General features: G+C 46.4%; 1 protein-coding gene across 2 annotated transcripts in view; it reads right to left on the reverse strand.

The window, feature by feature from the left end:
- The window catches only part of cachd1 (cache domain containing 1), a 136,726-nt gene that overhangs the window by 43,412 nt on the left and 70,904 nt on the right, over nt 1–22,410 (reverse strand). For both annotated transcript variants that reach the window (XM_042322371.1, XM_042322370.1), the window contains exons 4-5: nt 11,226–11,332; nt 3,183–3,309 (exon numbers count right to left, since the gene is read on the reverse strand). In XM_042322371.1, the coding sequence (XP_042178305.1) occupies nt 3,183–3,309; nt 11,226–11,332 (234 nt within the window). The remainder of the gene's footprint in view (nt 1–3,182; nt 3,310–11,225; nt 11,333–22,410) is intronic.

A 22,410-nucleotide genomic window follows, 5' to 3' on the forward strand; every position in this document is an offset into this window, starting at 1 on the left:
TTTGTGGGCACCATTTGTTACTGTTATAATCGAATTCATGTATTGTTTAGTGTTGTGTGGTGGCTTTGCTGGCATGCAACTAAAAATAATTTGGGGTTTGCCCCAAAGAGATTTACATGCTAAAATCACCACTGCATGGCAGATTCGGACGGGACTAAAATTACAGATGTGATGTTTTGTTCTCATGGACATAATTACATTGCCTGACCTCCAAGGAAACATCCTCATCTTTTTGAAAAATAATTTGAAGTTATAAGCGCAGGTTGTATTTTTATTTACCCTTTATTTACCCAGGTAGGCCAGTTGAGAACAAGTTCTCATTTACAACTGCGACCTGGCCAAGATAAAGCAAAGCGACAAAAACAACAGCACAGGGTTGCACATGGGATAAACAAATGTACAGTCAATAACACAATAGAAAAGGTCTATGTACAGTGTGTGTAAATGTAGTAAGATTAGGGAGTTAAGGTAATAAATAGACCATAGAGGCGAAAAAATTAAAATTTCACATTAACACTGGAGTGATAGTTGTGCAAGTAGAGATACTGGGGTGCAAAAAAGCTACCAAAAAATAACATTATGGGGATAAGGTGGGCTATTTACAGATGGGCTATGTACAGCTGCAGCGATCGGTTAACTGCTCAGATAGCAGATGTTTAAAGTTGGCGAGGGAAATAAAAGTCTCCAACTTCAGCGATTTTTGCAATTCGTTCCAGTCACAGGCAGCAGAGAACTGGAAGGACATGCGGCCGAATGACGTGTTGGCTTTGGGGATAATCAGTGAGATATACCTGCTGGAGCGCGTGCTACGGGTGGGTGTTGTTATCGTGACCAGTGAACTGAGATAAGGCAGAGTTTTACCTAGCATGGACTTATAGAAGACCTGGAGCCAGTGGGTCTGGCGACGAATATGTAGCAAGGGCCAGCCGACTAGAGCATACAGGTCGCAGTGGTGGGTGGTATAAGGTGTTTTAGTAACAAAATGGATGGCACTATGATAAACTGCATCTAGTTTGCTGAGTATTGGAAGCTATTTTGTAGATGACATCGCCGAAGTCGAGGATCGGTAGGATAGTGAGTTTCACTAGGGCAGTTTGGCGGCGTGATTGAAGGAGGCTTTGTTGCGGAATAGAAAGCCGATTCTAGATTTGATATCGGATTGGAGATGTTTAATATGAGTCTGGAAGGAGAGTTTACAGTCTAGCCAGACACCAAGGTATTTATAGATGTCCACATATTCTAAGTCGGAACCGTCCAGGGTGGTGATGCTAGTCGGGTGGGTGGGTGCGGGCAGCGAACGGTTGAAAAGCATGCATTTGGTTTTACTAGCATTTAAGAGCAGTTGGAGGCCACGGGAGGAATGTTGTATGGCATTGAAGCTCGTTTGGAGGTCAGATAGCGCAGTGTCCAAGGAAGGGCCAGAAGTATCCAGAATGGTGTCGTCTGCGTAGAGGTGGATCAGGGAATCGCCCGCAGCAAGAGCAACATCATTGATATATACTGAGAAAAGAGTCGGCCCGAGAATTGAACCATGTGGTACCCCCATAGAGACTGCCAGAGGACCGGACAACATGCCCTCCGATTTGACACACTGAACTCGATCTGCAACGTAGTTGGTGAACCAGGCAAGGCAGTCATTAGAAAAACCGAGGCTACTGAGTCTGCCGATAAGAATATGGTGCTTAACAAAGTCGAAAGCCTTGGCCAGGTCGATGAAGACGGCTGCACAGTACTGTCTTTTATCAATGGCGGTTATGATATTGTTTATTACCTTGAGCGTGGCTGAGGTGCACCCATGTCCGGCTTGGAAACCGGATTGCACAGCGGAGAAGGTAGATAATATAGATAAGTCTCCAGCTTAAGCAATTTTTGCAATTCGTTCCAGTCATTGGCAGCAGAGATCTGGAAGGAAAGGCGGCCAAAGGTTGGCTTTGGGTATCACCAGTGAAATATACCTGCTGGAGCACGTGCTACGGTGACCAGTGAGCTGAAAAGGTGGGGCTTTACCTAACAAAGACTTAGATGACCTGGAGCCAGTGGGTTTGGCGAATATATAGTGAAGGCCAGCCAACGAGAGCATACAGGTCGCAGTGGAGGGTTGTATATGGGGCTTTGGTGACAAAATGGATGGCACTGTGATAGCAAATTGGATGTAGTCTGAGTAGAGTGTTGGAGGCTATTTTGTAAATTACATCGCCGAAGACGAGTATCGGTAGGATTCTAGATTTAATTTTGGATTGGAGATGCTTAATGTGAGTCTGGAAAGAGAGTTTACAGTCTAACCAGACACCTAGGTATTTATAGTCACATTCTAAGTCAGAACTGTCCAGAGTAGTGATGCTAGTAGGGCATTCAGTGGGGCAAAAAAGTATTTAGTCAGCCACCAATTGTGCAAGTTCTCCCACTTAAAAAGATGAGGCATGTAATTTTCATCATAGGTACACTTCAACTAGTTGAAGTGTACCTATGATGAAAATTACAGGCCTCTCTCATCCTTTTAAGTGGGAGAACTTGCACAATTGGTGGCTGACTAAATACTTTTTTGCCCCACTGTATATATATAAAAAGAAAGTGATACATTTAACTATATATATATATACAGTGGGGCAAAAAAGTATTTAGTCAGCCACCAATTGTGCAAGTGGCCGTGCTGCTGCTCCAGTTTCAACTGTTCTGCCTGCGGCTATGGAATCCTAACCTGTTCCCCGGCCATGCTACCTGTCCCAGACCTGCTGTTTTCAACTCTCCAGTGACAGCATTTAATCCTGAGGTGCTGACCTGTACCCTCAACAACCACTGTGATTATTATTATTTGACCCTGCTGTCATCTATGAACATTTGAACATCTTGGCCATGTTCTGTTATAATAGCCTGGTTCCTCTCTAGGTTTCTTCTTAGGTTTTGGCCTTTCTAGGGAGTTTTTCCTAGCAACCGTGCTTCTACACCTGCATTGCTTGCTGTTTGCGGTTTTAGGCTGGGTTTCTGTACAGCACTTTTTGACATCAGCTGATGTAAGAACGGCTTTATAAATACATTTGATTGGTTGATGATTTATGTAACAATAATTTCTCCATTCTTGCCCATGCGTTTAGGGCTAGTTGATTGTACTGTTAATTTAGGTGATGGTGTGTGATTGTATTGCTGGTCTGGAAGTGTAACATTTTAGTAATTTAGTACTGTACCTGCTGCGGTGCTCGTAGTTGCCCTTGCAGTGGAACTTGTGGGCGGGGAACACAGTGAAGATGCCCTCCTCTGAGCTGAAGTACTGCCACTTGATGCCCGGGTTGGACTTCAGGTTATCTGCCAACACTACAGAGGAGAGGATGAGACATGTCAGTATTACAAACCGTAGGTAGGATTAATATTAGAGAGAGAGGGCGAGTAAGCAAGAGCAACAGAGCGAGAGAGACAAAGAGCGAGAGAGGTAGGGTTGATACCGTTTAAATTCTGATGGATTCTGGGTGATGAAGTATTATGAAACACAGAGAGTGTTCTGTGCTCTCAGACACCTGTCAGACACTGGTCAGACGCCTGTCAGAGCGAGACTTTAAAAGGGTTAACCTAGTCTCCTCTAGTCTGTGTGTGAAGAGTGAGAGTTAGCTTACATGAGAATAATACTACTAATACTAATGTAAGGCCTGGCATAAAATCCCATTACCTATATGACTGTGTCAGACTGGATGTCAGATTAAACTGTTCATTCTGCTGTATTACTAACATGGTTCTAATCGTTTCACTTAAGTGTAACTGTGGGCTCTTAGTTGGCCTAATGTTGTCAACGGCACACTGTACATCTACACTACATGACCAAAAATATGTGGACACCTGCTTGTCAAACATCTCATTCCAGAATCATATGCATTAACATGGAGTTGGTCCCTACTTTGCTGATTTAACAGCCTCCATTCTTCTGGGAAGGCTTTCCACTAGATGTTGGAACATTGCTGCGGGGACTTGCTTCAATTAGTGAGGTCGGGTACTGATGTAGGCCGATTGACAAACAATTTCTGTATGCACCTCGCTTTGTGCACGGGGGCATTGTCAGACTGAAACAGGAAAGGGCTTTCCCCAAACTGTTGCCACAAAGTTGGAAGCACAGAATCGTCTAGAATGTCATTGTATACTGTAGTGTTAAGATTTTCCTTCACTGGAACTAAGGGGCCTGAACCATGAAAAACAGTCCAAGACAATTATTCCTTCTCCACCAACCTTTACAGTCGGTACTATGCATTGGGGCAGGTAGCGTTCTCTGGGCATCCGCTAAACCAAAATTAGTCCGTCAAACTGCCAGATGGTGAAGTGTGATTCATCACTCCAGAGAACATGTTTCCACTCCGTCCAATGGCGGCAAGCTTTACACCACTCCAGTCAACGCTTGGCATTGCGCATGATCTTAGGCTTGTGTGCGGCTTCTCAGCCATGGAAACCCATTTCATGAAGCTCCTGTTTTATCTATGGAGATTGCCTGTCTGTGTGCTCAATTCGTTTTATACCTGTCAGACACAGGTGTGGCTGAAATAGCCACATCCACTCATTTGAAGGGGTGTACACATACTTTCGTATAAATCGTGTATTTTAATAAGTCTCAACTTAAGCCAAACTTTCTCAGAGTATCAACAAAAATGTGACTTTCAAGAGAAGTATCTTGTTTACTGGTTTGTTATATTACTGCATTGCAGGCTGATCAAGCAGCAGCATCTGCCAGGGAACAGGATCAAATTAGCTGCCTAAACAAACAGACTTTTATTGGGTCAGAGAAGTCAAGAGAATCTTCAGAGAGATCAGATCACAAACCCTGCAGCTTCCTGTCTGGCAGAGCACAACAACAGAGGAACACAAACAGGCATTCACATGAAACAGACAAAAGAGAGGGGGAGGGACACCAGATTCCTCAACCAGTGCCAAAAAGTGTTACGATGTCTTGGTATGTGTGTGTCTTGCTCCTCGATAACAAAGTAGGGCCCTGAAGATGGATAACAGCACACATGATGACAGCATTTAAAATGCCACTCCAGTCTCTTTTCACCTCATTTAACACCCGATTTCCTGAAAAAATGGCACATCTCAATAAGTGGTCCAGGTAGGTCATGACAGAGCACAAGTGGGGGGGGGACTTTCCTAGTTTGTTCTCCGTTGCTCCTGTATTGGTCCTCAAGCAAGGGGGAGTCTGATGACATCACAGATTCCCATCAGACAAACTCCTAGAATGACCTATTCCTTGAAGTTTGTCTAAAAAAAAAAACACTTTGCTCAAAAAGTATTTGTTTACCCGTCAGTCTGTGTACTCTACTGTATTTATACTACACTTTATTACCCCACTGCCCACATGCTGACCCAATCTACTCACTATTTCCTAACACAATACCCAACAAACCAGCAGCCCTCTAGAACACAGTACCCTATATAGACCAACACTACAACAACATGAACACAGTACCCTATATAGACCAACACCACAACATGAACACAGTACCCTATATTGATCAACACTACAACATGAACACAGTACCCTATATAGACCAACACTACAACAACATGAACACAGTACCCTATATAGACCAACACTACAACATGAACACAGTACCCTATATAGATCAACAATACAACATGAACACAGTACCCTATACAGACCAACACTACAACATGAACACAGTACCCTATATAGATCAACAATACAACATGAACACAGTACCCTATACAGACCAACACTACAACATGAACACAGTACCCTATATAGATCAACAATACAACATGAACACAGTACCCTATACAGACCAACACTACAACATGAACACAGTACCCTATATAGACCAACACTACAACAAGAACACAGTACCCTATATAGACCAACACTACAAAATGAACACAGTACCCTATACAGACCAACACTACAACACGAACACAGTACCCTATATAGACCAACACTACAACACGAACACAGTACCCTATATAGACCAACACTACAACATGAACACAGTACCCTATATAGATCAACAATACAACATGAACACAGTACCCTATACAGACCAACACTACAACATGAACACAGTACCCTATATAGATCAACAATACAACATGAACACAGTACCCTATACAGACCAACACTACAACATGAACACAGTACCCTATATAGACCAACACTACAACAAGAACACAGTACCCTATATAGACCAACACTACAAAATGAACACAGTACCCTATACAGACCAACACTACAACACGAACACAGTACCCTATATAGACCAACAATACAACATGAACACAGTACCCTATATAAACCAACACCACAACATGAACACAGTACCCTATATAGACCAACACTACAACATGAACACAGTACCCTATATAGACCAACACTACAACAACATGAACACAGTACCCTATATAGACCAACACTACAACATGAACACAGTACCCTATATAGACCAACACTACAACAACATGAACACAGTACCCTATATAGACCAACACTACAACAACATGAACACAGTACCCTATATAGACCAACACTACAACAACATGAACACAGTACCCTATATAGACCAACACTACAACAACATGAACACAGTACCCTATATAGACCAACACTACAACATGAACACAGTACCCTATATAGACCAACACTACAACAACATGAACACAGTACCCTATATAGACCAACACTACAACATGAACACAGTACCCTATATAGACCAACACTACAACAACATGAACACAGTACCCTATATAGACCAACACCACAACAACATGAACACAGTACCCTTATAAACCAACACTGGTGGGGATATGGGCTACTTAGTGGCACGTTTGTATTTCATATTGAGTTGAGGCACACTAGCTTGCCATACATAATAAGCACTCTCGGCCAGTCCATCCATCTAGTATTAAAAGGGAATCTCTGGACATGTAAACAGGCTAACAGAGTCTGTATATATCTACTAGGTTTCAGCCCTTAATCCTGCCACTAATGTATAGAAAACACTAGAACCATATAGATGACTGGCTGAAGTGCCACTGCTTACTCTAAAGGCATCCGCATGTTTCACAGCCGAAACACTTCGGAAGAGTTTTGTGATGTTTTTGTTCATTTTGGATTTCGGTGAAGGATTTCCAGCTGTTTGGGCACACATTTTTTGAGAAGAGGCAAGCCCAAGTCAGTAGCCCAAGTCTACGCCCCTTCGTCCGTGATTGGTCAACAGTAAGGATTCTTCAATAAAGTCTGTTGTCATTCAACGAGAGACTACTAGTTTTCATGCACATTATTAATAAACATTGCACATACCATCTTAGTTAGGATGTAAATTTGCACGACTAAGATCTCCTCAGCAAAAACGTCTAAATTAATGACAGATTTCTTGAATTATCTTAGATTAATTCGGACTATTTTTTGGAAGTGTATACTGTCTATGGCGTCTCAAAATGGACAATAAATACTATTTCTGCTTTTTTCTTGTTTTTCAAGCGAAGGCCTTTTAATAAGGGAGTATGTGAGCACACTCGTTAGGCGCCGATTGAACTAAAGCATGCTGACGCCTTAACCCCAACCCCCTCCATCCGTACTCACTACTCAATCACACACACACACACACACACACACACCCCCCCCATTCCAAGCTCAGTAACACTTTGGCTATGTGCAGAAGGGTTAATGTGTCCACTGGGCAAGGCTGGAAAACTAACGACACTCACATCAAACCAGTGGCTGAAGCACTGTGAGAACTAATTCAGATTGAGAAAAGAGCTGTTGTGTCATAGAGAAGGAAGTGGAAAGAGGAATGGCTATGAAACAATGACTGACAAGAGACAGGGTGGTGTTGTCTGGCTCAGTTGGTAGAGCATGGGGCTTGTAATGACAGGATTGTGGATTCGATTCCCGGGAACACCCATACGTAAAATGTATGCACGCATGACTAATTCTCTTTGGATAAAAACATCTGCTAAATGCTATATATTATTAAAGCAAAAATAGAGCAAAAAAGTAGAGAAAAGAGGAAAGAAAACAGAAAGGAGATACCAGAAAGGAGATACCAGAAAGGAGATACCAGAAAGGAGATACCAGAAAGGAGATGAGGAAAACAATAACCAGAAGGACGAGTCCAGGAAAAACAGATCACCTGACACGTCTCGCTCTACCCTTTTCTTCACTCACTCACTTCTCTTCCTCCCCAAGTCATTTCTCACTCTCTCCTCCTCTGGATAATCTTCCTTCTCTCTGTCCCTCCTCCTTTCTCTTTGGTTGTTCAGACTGGGTCCAGACAAACTGGGGACGATAAATGCTAGCAGAGGCTGAAGGTCAAGACGGGCTGAGGAATGGAGGCTTGGCGGTAACATGAACTCCTGATGACTGCTTTGGAAAAATAAGAATGAAGATGTATCGCCCTAATCTGCTTCGAAGGCGGAGCGGCCTGGAATTTGGACGGAGAGGGTGTGAGAGACATAGAGACGGGTAGGGGAACAAGCTGCTTCAGTACAGTCAGGGCATGGGTTAGTGATATTCTGCCATGATAAGTGGAGTCAGGGAGAGAGGGATTGGGGTAGGGTGATGAGGGATTGTCTGAATTGTGGATTGTCTGAACTTTGACTGGGAGTGTTCTGATGCAGAAGTTAAATGATGACTTCATCATATCTGATTATGATTGGCTAACAGCAGTTCAGAAGACCCGACAAAGCCGTATAATGTAGAATGAGAAAAACATCCAGTTCCTGAATGGAGAAGCAGACCAAAATACTTCCTTTGATCTCAGAGAAAAAGAGAGCGAGAGAGCGAGAGAGCGAGAGAGAGTAGGAAAATAGAAGGGGCAGAGAGGAGGGGAGTAAACAGAATACAAAGTGGTCGAATAATGCGTGGAACAGGCACAGTTCATTATTTCCATCTGGGTTCAAAGCCCTTTTCCTTTTAAGATGTAACCATATGGTGAGGAATATGAATTTCTTAGAAATATGGGTTGCCGTAAAGGGTGGTAAGGGTAAGGGGGTAAGGGGTAGTGAGGGGTAAGGGGGTAATGAGGAGGGTAAGGAGTGGTAGGGGTAAGTGAGGGGGTAAGGAGTGGTAGGGGTAAGGGGGTAGTGAGAGGTGTAAGGGGTAAGTGAGGGGGTAAGGAGTGGTAGGGGTGAGGGTGTAGTGAGGGTGTAAGGGGTAAGTGGGGGGTAAGGAGTGGTAGGGGTAAGGGGGTAATGAGGAGGGTAAGGAGTGGTAGGGGTAAGGGGGTAGTGAGGGTGTAAGGGGTAAGTGGGGGGTAAGGAGTGGTAGGGGTAAGGGGGTAGTGAGGGTGTAAGGGGTAGTGAGGGGGTAAGGAGTGGTGGGGTACGGGGGGTAGTGAGGGGGTAAGGAGTGGTGGGGTACGGGGGTAGTAAGGGGGTAAGGGGTAGTGAGGGGGTAAGGAGTGGTAGGGGTAAGGGGGTAATGAGGAGGGTAAGGAGTGGTAGGGGTAAGGGGGTAATGAGGAGGGTAAGGAGTGGTAGGGGTAAGGGGGTAATGAGGAGGGTAAGGAGTGGTAGGGGTAAGGGGTAGTGAGGAGGGTAAGGAGTGGTAGGGGTAAGGGGGTAATGAGGAGTGTAAGGAGTGGTAGGGGTAAGGGGGTAATGATGAGGGTAAGGAGTGGTAGGGGTAAGGGGTAGTGAGGGGGTAAGGAGTGGTAGGGGTAAGGGGGTAATGAGGAGGGTAAGGAGTGGTAGGGGTAAGGGGTAGTGAGGAGGGTAAGGAGTGGTAGGGGTAAGGGGGTAATGAGGAGTGTAAGGAGTGGTAGGGGTAAGGGGGTAATGATGAGGGTAAGGAGTGGTAGGGGTAAGGGGTAGTGAGGGGGTAAGGAGTGGTAGGGGTAAGGGGTAGTGAGGGGGTAAGGAGTGGTAGGGGTAAGTAAGGGGGTAAGGAGTGATAGGGGTAAGGGGGTAATGAGGAGGGTAAGGAGTGGTAGGGGTAAGGGGGTAGTGGGGGGTAAGGAGTGGTAGGGGTAAGGGGGTAATGAGGAGGGTAAGGAGTGGTAGGGGTAAGGGGGTAGTGAGGGGGTAAGGAGTGGTAGGGGTAAGGGGGTAATGAGGAGGGTAAGGAGTGGTAGGGGTAAGGGGTAGTGAGGGGGTAAGGAGTGGTAGGGGTAAGGGGGTAATGAGGAGGGTAAGGAGTGGTAGGGGTAAGGGGGTAATGAGGAGGGTAAGGAGTGGTAGGGGTAAGGGGTAGTGAGGAGGGTAAGGAGTGGTAGGGGTAAGGGGGTAATGAGGAGGGTAAGGAGTGGTAGGGGTAAGGGGGTAATGATGAGGGTAAGGAGTGGTAGGGGTAAGGGGGTAATGATGAGGGTAAGGAGTGGTAGGGGTAAGGGGTAGTGAGGGGGTAAGGAGTGGTAGGGGTAAGGGGTAGTGAGGGGGGAGTAAACAGAATACAAAGTGGTCGAATAATGCGTGGAACAGGCACAGTTCATTATTTCCATCTGGGTTCAACGCCCTTTTCCTTTTAAGATGTAACCATATGGTGAGGAATATGAATTTCTTAGAAATATGGGTTGCCGTAAAGGGTGGTAAGGGTAAGGGGGTAAGGGGTAGTGAGGGGTAAGGGGGTAATGAGGAGGGTAAGGAGTGGTAGGGGTAAGTGAGGGGGTAAGGAGTGGTAGGGGTAAGGGGGTAGTGAAGGTGTAAGGGGTAAGTGAGGGGGTAAGGAGTGGTAGGGGTAAGGGGGTAATGAGGAGGGTAAGGAGTGGTAGGGGTGAGGGTGTAGTGAGGGTGTAAGGGGTAAGTGGGGGGTAAGGAGTGGTAGGGGTAAGGGGGTAATGAGGAGGGTAAGGAGTGGTAGGGGTAAGGGGGTAATGAGGAGGGTAAGGAGTGGTAGGGGTAAGGGGGTAGTGAGGGTGTAAGGGGTAGTGAGGGGGTAAGGAGTGGTGGGGTATGGGGGTAGTAAGGGGGTAAGGGGTAGTGAGGGGGTAAGGAGTGGTAGGGGTAAGGGGGTAGTGAGGGGGTAAGGAGTGGTAGGGTTAAGGGGGTAATGAGGAGGGTAAGGAGTGGTAGGGGTAAGGGGGTGAGGGGGTAAGGAGTGGCAGGGGTAAGGGGTAGTGAGGGGGGTAAGGAGTGGTAGGGGTAAGTGGTAAGTAAGGGGTAAGGAGTGATAGGGGTAAGGGGGTAAGGAGTGATAGGGGTAAGGGGGTAATGAGGAGGGTAAGGAGTGGTATGGGTAAGGGTGTAGTGAAGGTGTAAGGGGTAAGTGAGGGGGTAAGGAGTGATAGTGGTAGAAGGTGACCCACCTGAGTTGAGGTCCCGTCCAGGGTTGAAGGCTCGACTGTTGACAGTGGGGGAGAGCCTGTCACAGCAGATGGTCTTGGACACGTTGGTGTTGAAGTTCCCATCAAACCTGAATAAAGAAAAGACATGTTTACAACAGAACCAATTGGACGTATATTTCACTTATCCACCATAGAAGTAACATCTCTCAGAAAGAGAAGGCAGGAGGACGATAATAAAAAGATAGAAAGAGAAACTGAATCTGGACTGAATCTGAAATGCATAGTGTGCTGATGCAAACTGCAACAACCATCTCACTGACGCCCATGCTGTGTGGAATATATGCTTCTCATCCTCCCAGTGATGCACCACATGCATAGGTGGGGTACAAGTAGTGTGTGGTGGTTGTCTGGGGCGGGGGTGGTGGGTGTATGGTTGCTCTAAGCCCAGTAGATTCCCTATCACATAGGGTTGGCAGCCCCCTGGCCACTCCGTGCCGTCATAGCAGCTAGTCTTATCCATCCCAGCATTGTTTTCAGGTTGCCTCAGCCACAAAGAAAAGCTGATAGAGGGATAGGGAGGGGAGAGGAGAGGAGGGAGGCGTGTCTGGGGAGCAGGCTGCTCCACCCTGCACCATGGCCAGGTCACTTTGATCCAACACCACCCCCCATACACCAACACAACCAACCACCAGTAACCTGTTATTCCCTGTCGCACGCACGCACACACGCATGTCATCCTCTCTCTCGCCACCCCATCCGGAGCTTGAGAGAGTGTGTTTGATTGACAGCTGCTCTGATGTACAAGATGCTTTGAACTTCAGACATTTAATTCCCATCGGGTTACAGTCATTATTATTCCCCTCCAACACACTTTACATGAGCAGGCTAAGAAAATGTTCCAGAGAAAATATACATTTGCAAGTGCTTTGAATTCAACATCAAAACCAGGAGAATGAGAGTGGTGCAGGAGTGAGGGAGAGAGATGGAGGAGAGAGAAAGAAGAGAGAAGGAGGAGAGAGAGGGAGGAGAAAGAGAAAAACCTTGCAGCGTGTAAATGAGGGTTTTGAAAAACATCTCAGGTTTTAAAAGGGGTAGAAAATAAATCAATATACGGTACGGGGTTTCTTTATTTTTACTATTTTCTACATTGGAGAATAATAGTGAAGACATCAAACTATGAAATAACACATATGGAATCATGAAGCAACCAAAAGTGTTAAATCACAATATATTTTAAATGTGAGATTCTTCAGATCCTTGATGACATCTTTGCACACTCTTGGCATTCTCTCAAACAGCTTCATGACGAATGCTTTTCCAACCGTCTTGAAGGAGTTCCCACATATGCTGAGCACTTGTTGGCTGCTTTTCCTTCACTCTGCAGTCCAACTTATCCCTAACCATCTCAATTGGTTTGAGGTGTGTGATTGTGGAGGCCAGGTCATCTGATGCAGCACTCCATCACTCTCCTTCTTGGTCAAATAGCCCTTACACTGCCTGGAGGTGTGTTGGGTCATTGTTCTGTTGAAAAACAAATGATAGTCCCACTAAGCGCAAACCAGATGGGATGGCATATCGCTGCGGAATGCCGTGGTAGCCATGCTGGTTAAATGTGCCTTGAATTCTAAATAAATCACTGACAGCGTCACCAGCAAAGCACCCCCACAACTCCATGCTTCACGTGGGAACCACACATGCGGAGATCATATGTTCACCAACACTTCGTATCACAAAGACACGGTATTGGACCCAAAAATCTCAAATTTGGACTCATTAGACCAAAGGACAGATGTCCACCGGTCTAATGTCCATTTCTCGTGTTTCTTGGCCAAAGGAAGTCTCTGTCTTATTGGTGTCCTTTAATAGCGGTTTATTTGCAGCAATGCGACCATGAAGGCCTTTGAACAGTTGATGTTGAGATGTGCATGTTACTTGAACTCTGTGAAGCATTTATTTTGGCTGCAATCTGAGGTGCAGTTAACTCTAATGAACGTATCCTCGGCAGCAAAGGTAACTATGGGTCTTCTTTTCCTGTGGCGGTCCTCATGAGAGTCAGTTTCATCATAGCGCTAGATCGTTTTTGCGACTGCACTTGAAGAAACTTTAAAAGTTCTTGACATTTCAGGTTGACTGACCTTCATGTCTTAAAGTAATAGACTGTCATAATATGGACTTGGTCTTTTACTAAATAGGGCTATCTTCTGTATACCACCCCTACCTTGTCACAACACAACTGACCATCTCAAACGCATTGCGGAAAGAAATTCCACAATTTCACGTTCAACAAGGCACACCTGTTAATTGAAATGCATTCCAGGTGACTACCTCATGCAGCTGGTTGAGAGAATGCCAAGAGTGTGCAAAGGGTGGATACTTTGAAGAACCTAAATTATCAAATATTTTCATTTGTTTATAACTTTTGTTTACTACATGATTCCATATGTCATTTCATACATTTGATGTCTTCACTATTATTCTACAATTGTTTTATTTTATTTCACCAGGTAGGCTAGTTGAGAACAAGTTCTCATTTACAACTGCGACCTGGCCAAGATAAAGCATAGCAGTGTGAACAGACAACAACAATGTTACACAATGTAGAAAATAGTCAAAATGCAGAAAAGCCCTTGAATGAGTAGGTGTGTCCAAACGTTTGACTAATACTGTATATGAAACAACCCCTGAAGCTGCATTAAGAGGGAGCATTTCCTTATACCAGAATCGCATACCGTTTTTCCATTACTTGAAGCTTTAGCTAGCTTATGACGAGGCCTCCTGAGATCTCCTGATATGGACAGAAGCATGTGGTGTGACAGAAAGTGTCCGTCAGTCAGTCAGTGTGAGGTACCATCGGCCCATTTTCAAGCTTTTTAGGTCAGTTAAGCCCCTCTCTTTCCTCATCCATCCCTCTCTATCTCATGTTCAAACAGAGGCTTCATTAGCTCACACACTGAGCAAACAGAAAAACAGCCATTCCTGATCCCAGCTCAGACCAGAGCCCAAGAACCTAGTTCCATTTAAGAAGGATGGAGGCCACGGTGTTCTTGGATACCTTGAATGCTGCAGCAATCCTGTCGTCTCGGAGCTCTACGGACAATGTATTCAACCTCATGGCTTGGTTTCTGCTCTGACATGCACTGTGAACTGTGGGACTTTATATAGACAAGTGTGTGCCTTTCCAAATCATGTCCAGTCAATTGAATTTACCACAGTTGGACTCCAATCAAGTTGTAGAAACATCTCAAGGGTGAGCAATGGAAACAGGATGCACCTGAGCTCAATTGAGTCCCATAGCAAAGGGTCTGAATACTTATGTAAACGTATGTTTTTTATATGTGTGAAAAAATTGTAAACACCGGTTTCCGCTTTGTCATTTTGGGGCAGGTTAATGAGGGAAAAATAATTGTATCCATTTTAGAATAAGGCTGTAATGTAACAAAATGTGGAAAAAGTCAAGGTGTCTGAATACTGTCCGATTACACTGTTTGTCCTTATCATATTATCCACAGAGCAACACTACAATACCACCACACTGGAGAGTGTAGCCAGACAAAAACATCAGAAGTGATTGGGTGGAACACAATACAGGTTCTCCTCCAGCCTCCATCTAATAAATGACAGCCTGGGAATAACCATTACAACAATAAAACCCTGTATATTAACCCGTCATTATCTAAACACACAGCTATCCAGCTAAACACCTTCTCTCATCTCTTCCTGCCTACCTGGCTGGCTGGTCTTCCTGAGGTAGCTGTAGTCAGAGAGAAACAGATAATGTGTTCAATTTAATACTGTAGCTAGAGCCTTCCGTCGGTCTGTGAAGGGGGTGTCTGTGTTCTGTCTGGCACTGGGAGCAGAGCTGCAGTAGAAGTGACAGTTATGGCAGCTTTCTATACTACATTCTACTAGCTTACACAGGAGGCGGGCAAATGAGCAGTGTCTGTAAATCCCCGCACTCTACATCTAAATGAATGGCTTTATGATACATTATTAGACATGTGGCAATTGATATAGTCATCTGCAACAGAAAATAAGAAACTGACCTAGCTGGTACCAACATACCAATATGTTGACTAGACCTGAAACCCGGCCATCAGACCAACCATTGATGAAAGCAGTCCAACACATAGACAACATTTTGTCAAAGCGGAAATGAGTTTGAGACATTCCAGGCTACAAGTGTAGGCCTAATGATAATCACAGAATGTCATGACAATACACACAGGTGTTTTTTAACAGCTGTCTCTTTCCATTCATCAGATTAAAGGTGCACTGTTGGGTATTTTGTGAGTGAACGAATGTGCGTGGGTCGCCTACAGGAGAGCTTTTGTTTAGTGATTGTTTGACAATCCGATGAAATCATCATGACTGGTTGTGTTTAGGCCACATTAAAAGGCCTAGGCGGTGTGTCCATAAGGCTAGGGGAAGCTAAGCTTTCCCGAAAGTAAAGAGAATTATATAGCCTAATTAGCGTACTCCCGTCTATACAGAAATAATTGACATAATTACCTCAACACCGGTTCCCCCCGCACTGACTCTGAATCGGTGCCTCCTGTATATAGCCCCGCTATTGTTATTTACTGCTGATCTTTAATTATTTGTTTTCCTTATCTCTTACTTTAATTTTTACGTATTTTCTTAAACCTGCATTGTTGGTTAAGGGCTTGAAAGTAAGCATTTCATTGTAAGGTCTACACCTGTTGTATTCAGCCCATGTGAAAAATTAAATTAGATTTGAAATAAATCAAATCATTCAAAATCGACACCTAAACCAGAAAGCATGATTTGGTCATTAGCTAAAAAATATATTTAAAAGCTGAGGATTGTGTTAAATCACATAGCATACAGTCAGAAGGTCCCACAATTTGTGCATGACACTGCACATACCAAATAGACTAATGTTGAGTTGTGACTGTCAGTAAAAAGCAGAGACCCAGCCAGGCATATCACAGTATTTAAAAATACAATTGAGGAAAAACTATTTGGAAAGCAAATGGCTATTGTGGTAAAGAGACGACAATGAAAAGACTCCAGTCTGTCTTTTAGTCATATTAACTTAATTGAGCGAACAGTAGCCTCTCTCATTGGCAGCAGCAGAGAACATCAGCCACATCCCCGGTGAGTCTGCATATTCACTGTCTTCATTGCTGGGTCAGTGCCACTTCTTGTTTTTGGACAATAATTTCCTCCTCCAGGTTAAATGGGCGTCATATTGTATGTCTCCCCTTTTCGTAGGCCCATTATATGGATCAGACAACATTGTTTTTATTCATCTGTTTGCGGCACTAGAGTAGGCTACCCTGTCATTTTTGCAGTATATTAAAAAAAATATGCATGTGCACACTTGGGTGTCCCATACCAGTAATAAATGAAATGTACTTTCAACCCTGGACATCCTGTTAACCACCTGACACTCCAGGCTATGGCCGGCCGTTTCACTCAGGAGCAGGCAGCAGCAGCTGACTTGAAGCCCATTGAAAGACTCCCTGACCTGGGGATGCATGGGCTCGCCACCAGCCTCTCTGGAGGATCCAGCACAGTACTGAGTTAGAGTTCGAGAACAGGCCTCGTTCGAAGTCCTGCTGTGGCATTGCACTGGCACAGATCAGATGGTAGGATCTTTAATTTTCCTGGCTGGGACTGTGTGACCCTGGGGAGAGAAAAAGTTATTCCACACACCCCCAAACGGTCACGCTCCTAAATGAACTTTCTCAAAGAAGGAGCTGTCAGCTTTTCCCCAGGGGGATCCTTTCAAGTTGTGGCGATGCCCTGCTATTAGACCGACAGGCAGCCTTCAGAAGTGAGCCTGAATTTGGTTTAACCCTCCTCGCCTCCCACCACGTTCCCAACATCTTCTATAACCTTCTACTCAGTGAGAATATCCACCCCAGCTATCCCTTTCTCTACATAAAGTGAGTGAGGCCTGGCCGACTACATTGTGATTAAATTCTGTAAGTATTATACTGGACTGGAGCAGGGCTGACTGTGGGAGAAGCAGAGACCCTGGAACTCAAGATAAGGCAGTGGAGAAACTTCAGAGAGACAATTTTTTGAGTGAGAATTAAGACAACTTTTGAGTAATAAGACATGTATAAAAACAACAGATACCATTAACAAGAAGGGGCTAGAAGCGTCTTATATGGTGAGCTACCAAGCTCTAGAAGCGTCTTATATGGCTGGGACAATGCTGGGGAAGAAGGCCAACAAACTATCCAGACAATGCCTTCATCAAACAACACTTTTTCACGACCCATCAGTGACATGGCAGGAGATGTTTTGAAACAATTACTGCTTCACATACAAGCCAGTGAATTCTATGCGTTACAGCTGGATGAGTCAACAGACGTGGCGGGTCTGGCACAGCTCCTGGTATATGTCTGTTACGTTTATGGGGGGTCAATTAAGGAAGACATCCTCTTCTGCAAACCAGGACAACAGGAGAGGATATTTTTTAAGTAATGGACCGCTTTGTGACATCAAATGGACTTTGGTGGTCAAGATGTGTTGGTATGTGTACTGATGGTGCAAAAGCCATGACAGGGAGACATAGTGGAGTGGTAACGTTGCTCCCGATGCAAGCAGTTGCTCCTGATGCCACTTGGGTACACTGCAGCATCCACCGAGAGGCTCTAGGGTACACTGCAGCATCCACCCAGAGGCTCTTGGGTACACTGCAGCATCCACCGAGAGGCTCTAGGGTACACTGCAGCATCCACCGAGAGGCTCTAGGGTACACTGCAGCATCCACCGAGAGGCTCTAGGGTACACTGCAGCATCCACCGAGAGGCTCTAGGGTACACTGCAGCATCCACCCAGAGGCTCTTGGGTACACTGCAGCATCCACCGAGAGGCTCTAGGGTACACTGCAGCATCCACCGAGAGGCTCTAGGGTACACTGCATCATCCACCCAGAGGCTCTAGGGTACACTGCAGCATCCACCGAGAGGCTTTGGGTACACTGCAGCATCCACCGAGAGGCTCTAGGGTACACTGCAGCATCCACACACTGCAGCATCCACCGAGAGGCTCTAGGGTACACTGCAGCATCCACCGAGAGGCTCTAGGGTACACTGCAGCATCCACCCAGAGGCTCTTGGGTACACTGCAGCATCCACCCAGAGGCTCTAGGGTACACTGCAGCATCCACCCAGAGGCTCTTGGGTACACTGCAGCATCCACCGAGAGGCTCTAGGGTACACTGCAGCATCCACCGAGAGGCTCTAGGGTACACTGCAGCATCCACCCAGAGGCTCTAGGGTACACTGCAGCATCCACCGAGAGGCTTTGGGTACACTGCAGCATCCACCGAGAGGCTCTAGGGTACACTGCAGCATCCACACACTGCAGCATCCACCCAGAGGCTCTTGGGTACACTGCAGCATCCACCCAGAGGCTCTAGGGTACACTGCAGCATCCACCCAGAGGCTCTTGGGTACACTGCAGCATCCACCCAGAGGCTCTAGGGTACACTGCAGCATCCACCCAGAGGCTCTTGGGTACACTGCAGCATCCACCGAGAGGCTCTAGGGTACACTGCAGCATCCACCGAGAGGCTCTAGGGTACACTGCAGCATCCACCCAGAGGCTCTAGGGTACACTGCAGCATCCACCGAGAGGCTTTGGGTACACTGCAGCATCCACCGAGAGGCTCTAGGGTACACTGCAGCATCCACACACTGCAGCATCCACCCAGAGGCTCTTGGGTACACTGCAGCATCCACCCAGAGGCTCTTGGGTACACTGCAGCATCCACCGAGAGGCTCTTGGGTACACTGCAGCATCCACCCAGAGGCTCTAGGGTACACTGCAGCATCCACCCAGAGGCTCTAGGGTACACTGCAGCATCCACCGAGAGGCTCTTGGGTACACTGCAGCATCCACCCAGAGGCTCTAGGGTACACTGCAGCATCCACCCAGAGGCTCTAGGGTACACTGCAGCATCCACCCAGAGGCTCTAGGGTACACTGCAGCATCCACCGAGAGGCTCTTGGGTACACTGCAGCATCCACACACTGCAGCATCCACACACTGCAGCATCCACACACTGCAGCATCCACACACTGCAGCATCCACACACTGCAGCATCCACACACTGCAGCATCCACACACTGCAGCATCCACACACTGCAGCATCCACACACTGCAGCATCCACACACTGCAGCATCCACACACTGCAGCATCCACACACTGCAGCATCCACACACTGCAGCATCCACACACTGCAGCATCCACACACTGCAGCATCCACACACTGCAGCATCCACCGAGAGGCTCTTGCTGCCAAGGGAATGCCTGACGGCCTGAAAGATGTTTGGCCACTAAATTGAAAATGGTTAACTTTGTTAAAGCAAGGGCCTTGAACTCTCATGTATTTTCTGCACTATGCAATGATATGGGCAGGGACCATGTAACGCTTTTACTACATAAAGAAGGGCACTAGTTATCAAGTGGCAAAGTATTGACACATTTTTTTAAATTGAGAGATGAGCTTAAAGTTTTCTTTACTGACCATAATTTTCACTTGTCTAACCGCTTGCATGATGACGAGTTTCTCACACAACTGGTCTATCTGGGTGATGTTCTTTCTCGCCTGAATAATCTGTATCTAGGATTACAGGGACTCTCCGCAACTATATTCAATGTGCGGGACAAAATTGAGGCTATGATTAAGAAGTTGGAGCTCATACAACCCAACATTGTAGAGTTATGCGCATCCCTTCAAGCACACCCTTCTCATTAACCTGTGGTGAGATATTCACAATTTCCAATGAACAAAGAAGGTTTTATATGTAAGATGGTTAAAATAAAGAGCAAAATTCTTAATAATTATTACTCGTGCCCTGGTCCAATAAGAGCTCTTTGTCACTTCCCACGAGTTGGGTTGTGGCAAAAACACACTCATTCTTATGAAAAATAAATGTATAGTGCAGGCTTACAATGATGGCAAAAAACAACATTTGAGACACTGACCCTGGTGCTAGAGGGGGTATGCAGCTGGAGGTTGAATGTTTGCAGGGGTACGGGACTATAACAAGTTTGGGAACCACTGAAGTAGCTTGATTTCAGATGTGTCCAAGATAATTTGGGAAATCATTCTTGCAAAGCATGTAAACGTTTTAAACAAACTAATATATTAATCTGACGATCCACCATCGTGTTATTGTGTGCATGTAACCGTGCTCAGTGGGAGATGTAGACAGCTGGTGCAGTAGAGATTAGGGTTGAAAGCAGCGCTCTCTCCACTCTATCTCTCTGTCGTTTGAGGTGTGATTTCTCCTGCTGTAGTGAGAGATTGGTGGAAAGTGCATGGACTTCAGACAAAGTTCCTCCCTGACACCACTCTGAGCCTACAAACCACACAACGAGGCCATCAAAAAAAATTCATTACCCATAATCCCCCACATCTGTCTGGGAGATTAAAATGAAGGCAGAGCAGACCAGTGGTGCTCACCACCATCACTACTACTACTACTACAACTGCTGCTCATCCCCACCACCACTACTACTACTACTACTGCTCATCCCCACCACCACTACTACTACTACTGCTCATCCCCACCACCACTACTGCTGCTCATCCCCACCACCACTACTACTACTACTGCTGCTCATCCCCACCACCACCACTACTACTACTCATCCCCACCACCACCACTACTACTACTCATCCCCACCACCACCACTACTACTACTGCTGCTCATCCCCACCACCACTACTACTACTACTGCTCATCCCCACCACCATCACTACTACTACTGCTGCTCATCCCCACCACCACCACTACTACTACTGCTGCTCATCCCCACTACTACTACTACTACTGCTCATCCCCACCACCACCACTACTACTACTACTGCTCATCCCCACTACTACTACTACTACTACTGCTCATCCCCACTACTACTACTACTACTGCTCATCCCCACCACCACCACTACTACTACTGCTGCTCATCCCCACCACCACCACTACTACTCCTGCTGCTCATCCCCACCACCACCACTACTACTACTGCTGCTCATCCCCACTACTACTCCTGCTGCTCATCCCCACCACCACCACTACTACTACTGCTGCTCATCCCCACCACCACCACTACTACTCCTGCTGCTCATCCCCACCACCACCACTACTACTCCTGCTGCTCATCCCCACTACTACTACTCCTGCTGCTCATCCCCACCACCACCACTACTACTACTGCTGCTCATCCCCACCACCACCACTACTACTACTCATCCCCACCACCACCACTACTACTACTGCTGCTCATCCCCACCACCACTACTACTACTCATCCCCACCACCACCACTACTACTACTGCTGCTCATCCCCACCACCACCACTACTACTCCTGCTGCTCATCCCCACCACCACCACTACTACTCCTGCTGCTCATCCCCACTACTACTACTCCTGCTGCTCATCCCCACCACCACTACTGCTCATCCCCACCACCACTACTACTACTACTGCTCATCCCCACCACCACCACTACAACTGCTGCTGCTCATCCCCACCACCACCACTACAACTGCTGCTGCTCATCCCCACCACCACCACTACAACTGCTGCTGCTCATCCCCACCACCACTACTACCGCTGCTCATCCCCACCACCACTACAACCGCTGCTCATCCCCACCACCACTACTACTACTACTACTACTACTACTGCTCATCCCCACCACCACCACTACTACTACTACTGCTCATCCCCACCACCACCACTACTACTACTACTGCTCATCCCCACCACCACCACTACAACCGCTGCTCATCCCCACCACCACTACAACCGCTGCTCATCCCCACCACCACTACAACCGCTGCTCATCCCCACCACCACCACTACTACTGCTCATCCCCACCACCACTACTACTGCTCATCCCCACCACCACTACTACTGCTCATCCCCACCACCACCACTACTACTGCTCATCCCCACCACCACCACTACTACTGCTCATCCCCACCACCACCACTACTACTCATCCCCACCACCACCACTACTACTGCTCATCCCCACCACCACTACTACTGCTCATCCCCACCACCACTACTACTGCTCATCCCCACCACCACTACTACTGCTCATCCCCACCACCACTACTACTGCTCATCCCCACCACCACTACTACTGCTCATCCCCAACCCACTACTACTGCTCATCCCCAACCCACTACAACTACTCATCCCCAC

This window comes from Oncorhynchus tshawytscha, linkage group LG05, assembly GCF_018296145.1.
Source record: "Oncorhynchus tshawytscha isolate Ot180627B linkage group LG05, Otsh_v2.0, whole genome shotgun sequence".
Classification (NCBI taxonomy): Eukaryota; Metazoa; Chordata; class Actinopteri; order Salmoniformes; family Salmonidae; genus Oncorhynchus; species Oncorhynchus tshawytscha.